General features: G+C 33.2%; 3 protein-coding genes across 4 annotated transcripts; all 3 read left to right on the top strand.

The window, feature by feature from the left end:
- The first annotated feature begins 1,991 nt into the window (after window positions 1-1,991).
- Window positions 1,992-6,244, top strand: LOC138133555 (venom acid phosphatase Acph-1-like). Of its 2 annotated transcripts, none has more exons than XM_069051506.1 (8): window positions 1,992-2,844; window positions 4,216-4,466; window positions 4,527-4,631; window positions 4,681-4,920; window positions 4,981-5,287; window positions 5,341-5,552; window positions 5,605-5,793; window positions 5,851-6,244. In XM_069051506.1, exons 2-7 carry the CDS (start codon window positions 4,365-4,367, stop codon window positions 5,743-5,745), a joined length of 1,107 nt encoding a protein of 368 aa, XP_068907607.1. In that variant the 5' UTR covers window positions 1,992-2,844; window positions 4,216-4,364; the 3' UTR covers window positions 5,746-5,793; window positions 5,851-6,244. The 2 variants fall into 2 exon arrangements, with proteins under 2 accessions (XP_068907607.1, XP_068907606.1); XM_069051505.1 differs by having other exon boundaries at window positions 2,802-2,874.
- A 1,449-nt stretch (window positions 6,245-7,693) lies between these two features.
- On the top strand, window positions 7,694-10,428 carry LOC138133556 (venom acid phosphatase Acph-1-like). Its single transcript, XM_069051507.1, has 7 exons — window positions 7,694-7,869; window positions 7,921-8,025; window positions 8,077-8,299; window positions 8,349-8,529; window positions 8,577-8,700; window positions 8,754-8,968; window positions 9,022-10,428. The coding sequence occupies exons 4-7, from the start codon at window positions 8,446-8,448 to the stop codon at window positions 9,151-9,153; spliced, it is 555 nt and encodes a 184-aa protein (XP_068907608.1). The 5' UTR covers window positions 7,694-7,869; window positions 7,921-8,025; window positions 8,077-8,299; window positions 8,349-8,445; the 3' UTR covers window positions 9,154-10,428.
- A 1,836-nt stretch (window positions 10,429-12,264) lies between these two features.
- LOC138133828 (venom acid phosphatase Acph-1-like) lies at window positions 12,265-13,841 on the top strand. The gene is made up of 6 exons (XM_069051794.1): window positions 12,265-12,424; window positions 12,502-12,606; window positions 12,657-12,896; window positions 12,946-13,252; window positions 13,306-13,517; window positions 13,573-13,841. Exons 1-6 carry the CDS (start codon window positions 12,308-12,310, stop codon window positions 13,714-13,716), a joined length of 1,125 nt encoding a protein of 374 aa, XP_068907895.1. The 5' UTR covers window positions 12,265-12,307; the 3' UTR covers window positions 13,717-13,841.
- The last annotated feature ends 280 nt before the right edge of the window (window positions 13,842-14,121 follow it).

Genomic DNA, 14,121 nt, shown 5'->3' with positions numbered 1-14,121 from the left:
TGAATACAGGGTCTCTCCATGAGGAACTTTCGATTGCCGTTTTTTCTAAACTTGAATCCAATTTGACGAACCCATGTATGTATTGATTTGACGCAACACTTAAAGTCAGGATTTTCTTCCATAAATCTTGAATGCAATGATTTCATTGTAAGGTGTTTTTTTTCAGCACACATTTTATAAACAATTTCTCGTATCGAACTTTGCATTATTGGGTTTATTTTGGTCTTCAGTTCTTTAATTTTCTTCGACATTGAAGCTCTGAATTCGCTATCAGATTTTGTCGGCTTCTTTAAGCGGTAAAGGGATCTTGTTGAGATCTTTAAAACTTCAGCAGTCTGCGATACAATCATTTCTTCAGTTACCTTCTGGTCTGTTTTTTCGATGGATTGCTTGCGGAAATACTCGTACACATGCAAAATTAACTTTTTTGATTGGTCGTTAAACCTTTTCACCATTTTAACGATTTATTATTACCACTTTCAACAAAATGTCTGAATTTGACAGTTGTTTTTAAATTTTCAAAAATTGTCATGATTACGGAATTATTTGGATCTAGCACCGATATACGTATTTTCTAGTTCTTTTCTGTTTCATCCAAAGTCTTTAAGTTAGAAAAAGATAGTTTACTGACTTGGGGTATTACATGGACTATATTGCGATCATAAAATTTTGGACATCAAACTTCTGTCACATTAAAAAAATTACTCTAAATCATGCTTTATTGAAACTGTCACATGAAAGATGAAATTGTTGTCAATTTGACACCGGTTTAAAATATAATTTTTTTAATATGCGAGTACATTTGGGTATTTGTTTTATATTTTTTATTAATTAAAACCTCGTTCTATTCCATTTGTCTGATTTTTACAACTTTTTGAATATTTTCTCGGTAAATCTCACATTCACATTTTCAAAATTGACACAATCAAAATTGAGGTTATTAATACATAAGGGTCGTTTTAGAATGTATGACAGCACGATGACATTAGTGTCCAAAATTTTTTGATCGCAATAGTACTATGGCGGACAATAAATTTAGGCCGGCCTGTCATTGAGTTGACATCAAAATGTGAAGCTGGCATTATGTTCAACTAACCCCATTTTCGATTTTTGTCATTCTTGTCATCGTGACAGCGATAATCAAAATTAAAATTGGGAAAAGAAGCGTGCACCAGAGAGAAGTGCTACTAAAATCAGTTATGCTAGTGCGTCATGATCTGTAAGTTACGAAAATGGCGAAGGAAATGCCAAACAGCTTGAAAACCTTCAGTTTGACAAACTGACACATCAGTCATAATGACAATAAATGGTCGCTTGCATTGAAGAGATGGATTTCGCAAAAATATCGAATTACACAATCGAAATTTACTTTGTCCCATTTTATTTTGGTCAACGACTGTACGTTCACTCAGCCTAAATTTTCAAAAAATCTCAGTGGCGTCCCAAGTTAACTGTAGTCGTTTTTTATCATCACGATGGTACCACATAAAGCTGTTTTCAACTTGCGCTATTTTGACTACTCTCGTGTCAAAAATGAATTACTCCCTAGAATTCGAACTTTTAGGGAAATAACGTTTTTCATGTTGTGTGTAACTAGAATTTTCAAAAGTTGAATGCCTAAGGTTGGTTACTTTGAACTGAGAGATTAAATCCAAATAAATATGCCGCCAGTAACCAAAATTGATTGTGAAATGAAAAATCATCTATCACCTAGAGAGAAGTTAGTCATTTGCAACTGTTACAATTAATTTGCTGTCTTACATTTTTGTGATATCTTTTGTTTGTCACCAGAAACCGCATAGCCTCCAACCTAACCAAATTTATGGCAACTTAGTAACGAATATCCCTAAATCCTAGGGAGTAATCCATTTTTGACACGAGAGTAACGCTGTTTTGTCTTGGGCTGTTTTGACCAACGCTGTTTTCAACTTCCGCTGTTTTGTCGTGGCGCTATTTTGTCGTTGTTATTTTGTCCAGCGCTATTTTGTCCGGCGCTGTTTAGTTACAGAGCCCAACAAAAAATATACGGTTGCAGTGTTGAAAATAGCCGAAAAAAATCTTTTTAATTGTATTTCCAACTCAAACAGTCTTTCTTGATCGCCTTGTAGATAAAACTACGCAACGACCAACCTTATCTAAAGTTAGTATATTAAATAGAGTTGGCCCCATCCTGGTTCCTAGGGGCGTTTTTCGATTGATAATTGGCTGCACTTTTATTGTCAAAATTGGCACTATTTGTGTTGAAATAAAATTATTAATTATCAAAATGTTTCTAGAGTGAAAAATAAATGATAAATATTATGTTAACTATTTAGATTTGTTTGCATTTACTTCACAAAGTCTGTGGGAACTAGGCTGCCAATGTAAATTTAACTCTCAAAAACTCCCCTAGGAACCAGGATCGAGCCTACTTTCTCTTATAACTGAGTCGCTGCGTAAATGAGAGGTTATGTAAACATTTTGGCATTTATGATTCTCATGTTCAATCGTTTTAAACGAAATGAACCCCTAGAAAATAATACAGTTTTATTGACAATCACAGAAAATGTTCAAAGTGTTCTTCACCGCCTTGGATACGTTGAGGGAGACTTGGATACAATTGTTAACTCGCCGTTTCATATTTAGCACTGAATTTTGAAGCGTCACTTTGACAATTCAAATCAAGTTGTCAACAGTATTGCCAATCTAATTCAAAGGTCATAGTCTACTTTAATTATAAATTTAAATGATCTCACGGTATTTAAAAAACAATTAACAGTAAAACCGACTGAAATTAACATTTTAAGTTGTGGTGTGATTGTGAGCATTTACGTTAGAATTTAAAAAAATTGACATTTTAGCACAGTGAGTTGAAAATGTCCAAAAGTCTTATACGTATGTTATACATTTTTTATATGTGTTACGGTAAAAGTAATTAATCTGGTAATTATGAATAATAACTGAAGATTATACATAATACCCGACTAGATTGGTTATTATAATTAATATCTTGCAATTTATTAAATTTACCGGGTATTATTTATAATCTCTAGTGCTCATTGGTAAATTTAATAAGAAATTGTAAAGTCACATCTTCCAACAAAAGGATAAATAAACCAAACATCATATTACATCAAGGTGATAAAAAAATACTTATTGTCCCAAATGAACTGTTATGGCATCTTGAGTTTATTATTATTTATTATTATTATAATTTTTGCAATTAATTTCTTTGATGTACTTACATTTACCCTTATACTCGTAAATTTATCTTTTAATTTATACCATACACCACTCCATAGGGATGATTTTATTGTATACTCCCACCAAGAGATTTTTACCTCAGGAACTTGCTCAAGTTGCAATATTTTTTCTTCGCAAATAGTAAAATTGTTTTTTAATGGAACTGAGACAATTCCCAATTCATAAAATTGATTGTCTTGCACAGCTAGCTCGATCAACGTCCGGAATGCGTACTTTTACAGTATCCACATTCATTTATTTCCAGAATCAGTTTGCCACCGTTTATTAAATTTACCAATGGGCACTGGAGATTATGAATAATAGCCGGCAAATGTAATAAATTGCAAGATATTAATTATAGTAACCAATTTTGTTGAGTATTATATATTATAATCTTCGGTTATTATTCATAATGACCGGTTAATCACATTTCCTGTAACATATGCATGCTTCATTTGACTGGAGATTAAGGGCCAGTTTACAGAAGCGAAATTAAGTTAATCGTAATCAAATGCGAAATTAACAGAACACGTAACCAGATTGAACCAATTGAAGTTGCGGATTCATGGGTTAATCGCGCATTAAAATTTAATTCGAATTAAATATTTAATTCTCTTTCTATAAACTGGCCCTAAGACTATTAATATAAGTATGGAGTGTCTGTACATATTTTCCCATTTTGCTCTCCTCGGAAGATGTTTCAGACACTACTTGCGTGTTTAACAGGCTTTTTTTACTTTCTTAATTTTATTTTTATGTTTTTCATTTTTCACTGTCTGCTTCTCGTTTTTTACCATATCTTATAGACAGTCGTTTCTTTTATTTTGTAGTACGTTCGGAAATCATTATTTTGGATTAATTAAAGCAAAATCAAATCTAAACCTGTGCTATCATATTAATTACGAGTACATACCTAATATGCCGAGTACACCGTCTTACCCTGCTTCTCCATTCTGCTCCAAAATCTCCGACATATTTCTGTTTAACTTGTAGGTACATGGCTTTCTGGAACCAAATAAACTCTCTATCTACCTAGTACATTGGAAGTCTATTTGATTTTTCAAACTTTCAATTGGATTGCATTGGCGCATTGTTAAAAATTTCAATCAACACTCACCGACTTTCATTTTTAGTACCTTATTATGAATGCATACAGAAATTATTTAATCTTTTTTGCAATTTTAATAGTTTTACAAAGAGCATCCTTTGATAACAATGCTTCAACATTACAGTTGGTCCACATTGTGAGTAACGGATCTAATACATAGTTGTAACTTTGCGATTGTTAAAACTTATTTATATAGTTATTTCGACACGGAGACAGAACAACAGAATTGAATACGGTTTATCCGAAAGATCCCTACAAAAATGAAACTTATTACCCTTACGGCTACGGGGAACTTACTAATGTAAATTCCACTGATTCAAATGCTAAATAAATAACTAAATCAATTGTAGAAAGGTAAAATGAGAGAATTCACACTAGGGAAATTTTTGCGTCAGAGGTATGACAATTTCCTGGGCAAAATTTACACTCCCGATTTACTAGAAGGTCTCAGTTCAGATGTGAACAGAACAAAAATGTCGCTGCAACTAGTTCTTGCTGGAATGTTACCGCCAGTGGATGAACAAATTTGGGAGACGGGTTTAAATTGGCAACCCATTCCTTTCAATGTAGTACCCTCGGATCAGGATACAGTAAAATTTTCCACATTTATCAAACATTTATTGAGGAGTTTTCAATGGATATTGTTTTAGATATTTTCTGGAACATCATGCTCCAATTATCAAAAACACCTTTCTGAATTAACTGCGTCGCCGAAGGTGGTACAGGAGTTGGAACAACACAAAACGATTTTTGAATATCTTTCAAAACAGAGTGGATTGGACGTAAAGACATATGGGGAATCCCTTCTTTTGTACGAGTGTCTTTGGAGCGAGCAAGAATACGGTCTGACATTGCCAGACTGGACCAAAAACGTTTATCCTGAGCCACTTAGAGATCTTGCTCTTAAAAGTTACAGCCTTGGAACAGACACTACTCAACTTCGAAAACTAACTTCCGGTGTGTTTCGAATATGAATATTTATGTTCATGTTTTCAACGTTATTCCTTCAGGAAGTTTACTAAAAAGAATTATCGACAACTCTAAAGGCAAATCGAGTGGTGAATTAGTGCCGGAAAACAGAAAACTGTTTCTCTATTCTGGACATGACATAAATATTGGACATATGTTAATCACTTTGGATGTTTTTGAACCACATTTTCCACCATATGGATCTTACATTTTGTTTGAGCTTCACTTCATCAATGATGTAGAAGGATTCAAGGTATATGATTTCCTTGCTACATCTTAATCAAAATGTTACTTTTTGGTTTCAGATTTATTATCAAAACTATTCCTCAGCTGAGCCAAAACTGTTGAAGTTGCCTTCTTGTGATGAATTTTGTCCTTTGAGTGACTTTACTCGTTTATTAGATCAATATATTCCCGAAGACGATGCATGTGGAGTAATAGAATAATAGAAGACCAAGCCTAGAAAATTAACAAACCTCAAGTTGAATTCCAAAGTAACACTAACAAATTATTTTTTGTTTATTGGTTGTTTTGACAACAAACATTTTTAGCATTTAAAAAACAAAAACGTGGGATTTTTTTGTTGCACGTTCACTAGAAAAAAGATATGGTTGAACAATTGCTTGATTGGTTGAATTAATTAATTTTATAGGCCATTTTGTACCCTACTCACATCATTTAATTTGGTGTATAGATGGTGTATAGCTGCATATAAACAAGGGGGCTATGGACTCGTCTTTTTTTTTGGGGATATCCTGTATGTTAACTACATTAGTAGATTGATTTTTTTGATATTGGAGCAGCTGGGGTTTTTGTTTCCGGAAGTTTTGTTGTATCTATTTGATTTAGTTAATAAAATTTTATTAAAAAACTGACATCTCATAATTGATTTCCGTCAAATTTCATTATTTTGCGAACTCCTCTAAAGCAAGCTGTAGTGAAAAATATAGTAACGTGTGATTGCGCTAAACTAAAGTATCAACGAGGAACGGCGAACGAATATTGATGGAACTAATAGATTCAGCTTTAGCTAACACTGAAATATGTATGTGTTAGAAAATCACCTCCACAAAAACTTAGAAGATGTACTGGAACTAATTCAAATGAATTTGAACTGAATGGATTTAGAAATGTGGTACCTATATTTCTTCACGACTATTAAAGAATGAATGCATTCTTGTTGGATATTCAATGAAATAATGATATCAATTCCACGCCCCGTGTTAGAATATACTGAAATCCACGGCTGTCGGCCAATCACATCTCTGGTATTTTCATTCTACAATGGTAGATCGCCAATCGGATGCGTTTGTAAACAATAAGTCGCGCATCACGTAGCAACCGCTAAATGAGGCACAATTTTAATTGTCAAATATTAAAAATCAAATTAAATTCAATTTTCAAACATTGTTTTCTTTTCTTGGTATAGTCGTGGAGAAAGTTTAGACTTCAACTTGCGTATAATGGCTATTATTCACTCGTCTACGGCTCGTTTTGGAATTTTCATTCTCTTGAATAATATAACCATCATTATACGCTCATTGAAGAATGAACTAATTTCATTGCACTGAAGAATGAAAAATACTCATTGTTGGAATGGAAAAAAGATGGAAATAAAAAAAAAATGAAATAAATTAAAGAATAGGAAGAGAGCAACTACTTTGTTGGAAGGCAAAGGAGTGTTCCTATATTCAACATGTAGTCGCAAAGATCTGTTTTGAAGCCCCATCTGTTTATCTCGTTTTTCAATTTTGAGGTTTAATAGTATCAGTACTGCCAGTAATAAATGTTCAGAATATAACGTATGATTGTAATATCTGTAGTCCAAGAGAGCTTTAGTATTAAATTTATTATTTAAACAGCCTTTATATATTATACAGGGTGTTAGTAAATGGTTGGGAATAAATTTCAGGGTGAACTCCTTACGAAAAATGTGGCTTAATAAAACCTAAATAAAGTTTTTCGTTAAAATGAGTAGTTTTCTCAAAAAAAGAAAAAAAGAAAAATAAACGTATTCTGGCATATCCGTATTTTTTTTGAAATACTACGATTTAATAATGGTTTAAAGAAAAATTTTAAACGTGGAAAGTTGAATTTTTTAACGGATGTCAAAATTCAAAACTAATGCGATTTTAGGCAGACAAATGAACTAATTAGAGAAATTCTCCAACAGTGGACTACATTTTATTTTTTGAGAAAACTACTCATTTTAACGAAAAACTTTATTTAGGTTTAAAGCCACATTTTTCGTAAGGAGTTCACCCTGAAATTTATTCCCAACCATTATTATATTACCGGACATTTATTATCAAGCTTACGTAAGGTAAGTATATGGTTATAACAAGGTTATAGTTAAAAAATATTACTGTCATTTAAAACACATAGGTAAAGTATTATCTAGTATTATCTACCACCAAGGTTTCTGCTACCGTATTTGTAGTGTACATACCTATATGACGTAGGTATTTAGTCTATCTGAAATGATTCCACTCACAAGGGTGTTTGTTGTATTATCGATTATCAAAATAGGCACTGAAAGATGTACTGCAGAACTTATAGTAGTACATGCGGTAAAAGAGATTTTTTTTTATTATCTAAAGTTAATGTAATTTTTGTTTTAGATTTTCAGACATGGTGATCGGACCAATAGTGAAAGTGATACTTATCCGACAGACCCGTACAAAAATGTCAAATATTCTCCATTTGGGCGCGGAAAATTAACTGATGTATGTTGGTTTGATAATATTTTCTAATTATTGGTTCATCCTTGATTGCAGGAGGGTAGACTTAGAGCATACAGACTTGGAAGTAAACTTCGTCGGCTATATGGTCAATTTCTTGGTGACTACAGATCTGAGATGATAGAAGCTTTGAGTGCAAAAAAAACAGAGAACACAAAAAAGTTTAGAATTTGTCCTTTATGGGCTATTTCCACCAGAAAATATTAATTCAGCCGATTCAGTTCCTTACAAGAATTATGAGATATTGAAGGACGATAAAGTGAAACCATAATAATATGTTGAAATGAATGTACATTTCATTTTTCCAGATTCTTGAATCGAATAAAGTCTGTGTAAAATACGACACCTCCCTGAGCTCATTTCAAAAAAGTGGAAAAGTACAAGAAGTGTATAAAAATTACAGTGATGATTTTAGATATATTTCAAATAAAACTGAATGGAACAGATTTAACAAAACCTTCAATCTTGTACGGCATTTTAAGCAGACAGGTAATTATGAGAAAGTATCGTCAAAGTCATATTTCAGTCTGTTTCAGGAGGAATGGCACTTGAAACTTCCAAATTGGACAGATGTGGTATACCCTGAAACTTTGTACAAAATGGCTTCTAAAAATTATCTCATATTATCTGGAACAACAGAATTAAAACAGATCGGTGCAGGTTTCTTCCTCACATTTACATCGGTAGAATTGGTTTTAATTGTTACTTTTAAGGTTATTTGCTTCAAAAAATTGTTCATGACACACAGTTAAAGGTTAACGCTTCCGATAAGGTCTCTGAAGAAAGGAAAATGTATCTGTATTCTGGTCACGAAATGAATATCGCCCTTCTGCTAAACACTTTAGAGATTTTCCAACCTCATTATCCACCTTATTGTTCTTGCATCCTGATTGAAGTTCATCGAATTAATAATCAATTAGGAATTAAAGTAAAAAAATTCACAACTGTGGGGATCAGTTCAGAACAACAGTATTCTTTCAGATCTTCTATGAAAACGACGAATCGATTCAAACCGGATTGTTAAAAATGCCAAACTGTGAAGAATTCTGTCCGTTGGATAAATTTATTTCTTTTGTTGAAAAATATTTTCCCAATGAAAATTCTTGTAGTTAAATCATTCTGGGAATTTTGTTTAATTTAAAAAGTAAGTTAATCTTGGGGTATACCGGGTGATTTTTAAAATTTTACATCACTACGGCTATCGCTTTTTTGACAGACAAAACGTAGAGCGTAATTTAATACTTAATTATGTTACAAGACCATTATAGTTATTAATGTACCACTTTATTGTTATCGAACGATAATGACCCAGTTTTCTGGTAAGTTACTATAGAACTAATCCCCTAGGGCATTATCTATAATAACAGGCTCTAAGGGGTTATTATAAGTTCTTTGTTGCTTAGATACGATGTATTTGCAAACAACTTTTGAGTTTTGACTGATATAAATTAGTCAAATTATTGTCAATCCAAAAACACACGAAACTAGTCGGACATTAAACGTTGAAGGCACCACGGGTGTTAAAATATAATGATACGCCCTCGGTCGGCGTACTCCCCTTGGGCCAGAGACCCTCGGGTTTCACTCTGCCGACCTCGCGCGTTATCAACCTTATAACACCCTTGATACCTTAATTTATTAAAAAAAAAGTTACCCACGTTTACAAATTTTGCTTTGGTTCGAGTTGAAAAACACTCGGGCAAGTTTGGTGCAATCACAAACGAAAGTGTAAACTTAAAATAGACTAATTTTTGGTAGGTAACAACTGAAAAAACAACTAGCGAAAAGAAATTTAAAAACACAAAAGACAGCAGAAACAAGGTTATTTAATATCGAAACTGTCACGGACATATTGTAGAGAGAACTTAGACAACTCAACATACAACACAATAAGTCAGTCTTTTTTTGAGATGAAGGTCGTAGCCGGCAATACGTGAAATTTAAAGATCACTCCGTATGACAAGTCTAAGTAATACAAACAAAATTCATCATGCTTTAAAAAATACTACAAAAAGAAATTAATGATTACATTTATTCTTAAAAATATTTGTCTGTGTCTTTTTTTGTCTAATATAGAGATGATTAGATAACCCTAAATACAGCCTGTCCCAAAACAGCCTCCCCATAGAAAACAGGCATGTGCCGACAGCAAAAGAGACTCCAAGATAACTATAATAAATTTTCCTGTACCTCACATAAAGTTTTCAATTTCACCAGTCCGAGAAGCTCGTCTTCAGATATTACTCAAAAATTGGACAGGTTGCTTAGACAGCAAAAATAATTACTGATATCGCAACAAAATTCGAAATTCCAAATCGCGGCAACGCAAAATCGCTGTCATCCTACCTTGGTGATGCTCAACTCTGATTGGCCAAATTTAGGATGTCTTTTCTCGACTATCACTCCCTTTTTCATTTGGGGAGGCAGTTCTTGGACATTCTGTATAATGCATTTGTTTTGGCTTAATAAGAGGCCATGGAAATTTTGCATTTGATTTTGTAGTAAAGCTGTCTATTGAATTAGGTTATGTTTTTGTAAGTTTGAAATAGAAGAATACTCAGACATCGCGGGAAATTCAGCAACATGTTGTGTTCATTTTGACAGGTCCGCATGTCAGGCACTTTAGTGACGGAAATCAAACAGTGTGTCCAACATTAAAAAAATAAATCATAGTCTCCCATTGTGCCAAAACAACATGAACGATGTTTAATTCGCTGATTTTAGTTCGTTTTAAATTTATTAATGAAACATTAATTATGTGATGTATTCAAATCAATTCAAACTCTAAATTTTAATTTTTGCAGGACGCCGAAGAGCTAAGAAACTTTTTTCTACAATTGATTTAAAAAATTGAAATTCACGCATAGTTATCTGTGCCTGAAGTGGGTCATTTTCTGACGTGTATTTTTTTTTGCATTGTTAGTAAGATCGAAACCATAGAAACCGTACAAAACAGTGTGTGAAATGCAATTTCACGCATACGACTATTTCTGTTTTTCATTTCACGCACTGTTTTTTATTAGTTACATTAGCAATATGGTCACTGCATTGAAACTTCAGAGTTCCTTCAAAAATTTGAATTTTTAATTTCAATTTTTTGAATCAATTATAGAAAAAATATTGTTTATATTTCGTGCGCGAAGATTAGGGTTATACTGCCTCGACCTTCGTCTCGGCGTAAAAGACCTTTTCATGCAAAAAAACACTCTCTTCGCGCACTTAATATAAAAATAACTATTATGTGTTCAACATAGACACAATTTAATGTGCAAAAAAACAACCAGTGTGCTTACAGAAATATTAGCACCACTGTCAAATTTGACATGGGACTTCTTACATTTATTTTGATATAGCAGCATTTATGTGGGAAAAAATATAAAAAACAAATTGACTATTGGAAAAGTGTGATATTTTTAGTTGTGGTGTTTCGGTGGATGAGTAAATGAAAAAAAGTTTTCATTGCCACTGTGTAAAACATCTGTTTAAGGTGGTAATAGTGAAAAAAAGGAAAAGAAAAAAAAGTGCCGTCGCGTGTTATTATTTCATGGGTAAATACAGTGTGATTTTGAAAGTTGTTCAGATGTCTTAACTTGAGGTAGCACATGTTAAAAGAAGGCAAAATAACCCAACTTGCCCAAATTGTTAACTCGCCGTTTCATATTTTGTATTGAATTTTGAAGTGTCATTTTGGCAAATCAAATCAAGTTGTCAACAGTGTTGCCAATCTGATTTAAAAGTCATACCCTACTTTAATTATAAATTTAAATGATCTCACGGTACCCTAACTTGTGTAGTAGACTTAGTAAAACTTGCAATTCTGCAAGTCTATAAATTTCTGAAAATGTTCAATAGAGTCACTGCGAATTTTCGCGAAAGTGACTCCAATTCGGTAATGTATCTTTTCCTATCATTTGGTTTATTTTAGGCTATAGGTATTTATTGCCTTGACAACATATTTATCAACATTCTACGATACCGATACCATTTTGTGAATACAATTTTTTTCGAAATATCATTGAAATATCAAATAATTGCTAATTCATTTTGTAAAAATCATTTTTGTTTCAGAATTAACAAATTTACCACTTCAGCCTTACAGTTCTTCAAGTCTTGCAAAATAAAAATGATATTTTGGTTGCCTGCTACAATCTAAGTAAGACATCACACAGTGTATCTTACTAAATAAATTAATATACTGAACTTCTGCTGAACAGGTTCTGCTCAACGGGTTTTTTTTACTTTTTTTAGTGCAGTTGTATATCTTGCGATGGAAGCTTGTAGACAATTCCTAATTAATTTCCTAATCGCAACTTTAATAATTATACAAAATGTGAAAACTGCATCACCTGATTTAAACAATTCAACACTGCAACTGGTTCACATCGTAAGTAGAAATTGTAAATTTAAATCGGTTTTATGAGCATGAAACAACGTCGTAATTGTTAATTTATCGATTGTTAGTTATTTCGACACGGCGACAGAACCACTGATTTACGTACGATCTATCCCAAAGATCCACACAGAAATGAGACCTATTATCCTTACGGATACGGAGAACTCACAAATGTAAGCTTTGCTGCTTTAATTGCTTTAATAACCATGTAAATCAATTTTAGGAGGGTAAACAGAGAGAATTTAAACTCGGGAAAAAATTTCGTGAAAGATACGACAATTTCTTGGGAAAAATCTACACTCCTGATTTATTAGAAGCTTTTAGTTCCGATGTCAACAGAACAAAAGCGTCGCTGCAACTCGTTCTCGCTGGATTGTTTCCACCTGTGGAGGAGCAAATCTGGGAAACTGGTTTAAACTGGCAACCGATTCCATTCAGTACATTGCCACTCGATCAGGATCCCGTACGTGACGTCATATTTATTGACCGATTCCCCATAAATGTGATTTTAGATTTTTTGGGGTACAGCGTGCTCCGATTTTCAGAAACTTTATTCAGAACTAGTTCAGTCACCGAAAGTAGTGCGTGAACTTGAACAACACGCAAAAATTTTAGAATACATTTCCGAACACAGTGGCGTACAAGTGAGGTCCTATGTGGACCTCTTCTTTCTGTACGTATGTCTGGAAACGGAACATCAGTACGGTTTGACGTTGCCAGAATGGACCAAAAAAGTCTTTCCACAACCACTCCAAGAATTTGCTATTAAAAGCTACGGCCTTTTAACGTCAACCACTGAACTCCGGAGATTTACTTCCGGTATATTTTGTAGCACAGATGTTTAGTGGATGTTTTCAACGTTGTTTGTTTAGGAACTTTGTTGAAAAATATTATTCACAGCTCGACAGGGAAAATTAGTGGTGACTTGCTTCCTAAAAACAGGAAACTGTTTCTGTATTCGGGACACGAGTTAAATATTGCCTACATGCTGCAAGTTTTGGATGTTTTTGAACCACATATTCCGCCATATGGATCCTATATTTTATTCGAGCTTCACAAAATCGATGACGTTGCAGGATTCAAGGTACCTACGTGATTTTGTCGCCCATTTGAATTGAAACAGTACTTTTTTGTTTTAGATTTTTTATCAAGATTACACATCATCTGAGCCTAAATTGTTAAAATTGCCTGCTTGCGATGAACTTTGTCCTTTGGATCAATTTACTCTTTTATTTGAGGAATATATCCCACAGAACGATATATGCAAGTCAAAGAAAAATTAACAACATTGGTTTAAGACACATTATACATTTTCTTTTGGTATTTTAGGTTTCTAAACATTGATTACAACTTTGTTCATTTGATACTGTTTTCTGATGGTGAAATATACCTACATCAATTATATCTCTGCAAATTTTTTCTTTTCTTCCCACAAAAAAGATGTGTTCCATTGTGAACATTCTAATTTGTCACCAATGCGTTATAAATTAAACCAAAAAAGGTTTTCATATGTTTTTGATGTCCTTCGTAATTTTAACAAAAATACTTGTAGAATAAAACAAAGTATGTGACAATAATATATTACATAACAAGAATGGAAAGTGAGTAATACCTATCGTGCGAGTGAAAATCTTGACGCACGAGGCACGAGTCGAGTGCGAAATCTCACGAGCAAACGATAGACACTT

The sequence above is a fragment of the Tenebrio molitor genome, chromosome 6, assembly GCF_963966145.1.
Source record: "Tenebrio molitor chromosome 6, icTenMoli1.1, whole genome shotgun sequence".
In the NCBI taxonomy this organism is placed as follows: Eukaryota; Metazoa; Arthropoda; class Insecta; order Coleoptera; family Tenebrionidae; genus Tenebrio; species Tenebrio molitor.
Note: the sequence above shows the minus strand (reverse complement) of the source record. Positions and strands in the feature narration are given on the sequence as shown.

Bases quoted from the DNA above. Each gene is read 5' to 3' on its own strand.
- LOC138133828 (XM_069051794.1), top strand. From the start codon at position 12,308: ATGGAAGCTTGTAGACAATTCCTAATTAATTTCCTAATCGCAACTTTA. The intron at 12,897-12,945 runs GTACGTGACGTC...ATGTGATTTTAG, and splicing joins TGCCACTCGATCAGGATCCC to ATTTTTTGGGGTACAGCGTG. The intron at 13,518-13,572 runs GTACCTACGTGA...TTTTTGTTTTAG, and splicing joins ATGACGTTGCAGGATTCAAG to ATTTTTTATCAAGATTACAC.
- LOC138133556 (XM_069051507.1), top strand. From the start codon at position 8,446: ATGATTTTAGATATATTTCAAATAAAACTGAATGGAACAGATTTAACA. The intron at 8,530-8,576 runs GTAATTATGAGA...AGTCTGTTTCAG, and splicing joins ACGGCATTTTAAGCAGACAG to GAGGAATGGCACTTGAAACT. The intron at 8,701-8,753 runs GTTTCTTCCTCA...GTTACTTTTAAG, and splicing joins ATTAAAACAGATCGGTGCAG to GTTATTTGCTTCAAAAAATT.
- LOC138133555 (XM_069051506.1), top strand. From the start codon at position 4,365: ATGAATGCATACAGAAATTATTTAATCTTTTTTGCAATTTTAATAGTT. The intron at 4,467-4,526 runs GTGAGTAACGGA...TTATTTATATAG, and splicing joins CATTACAGTTGGTCCACATT to TTATTTCGACACGGAGACAG. The intron at 5,553-5,604 runs GTATATGATTTC...TTTTGGTTTCAG, and splicing joins ATGATGTAGAAGGATTCAAG to ATTTATTATCAAAACTATTC.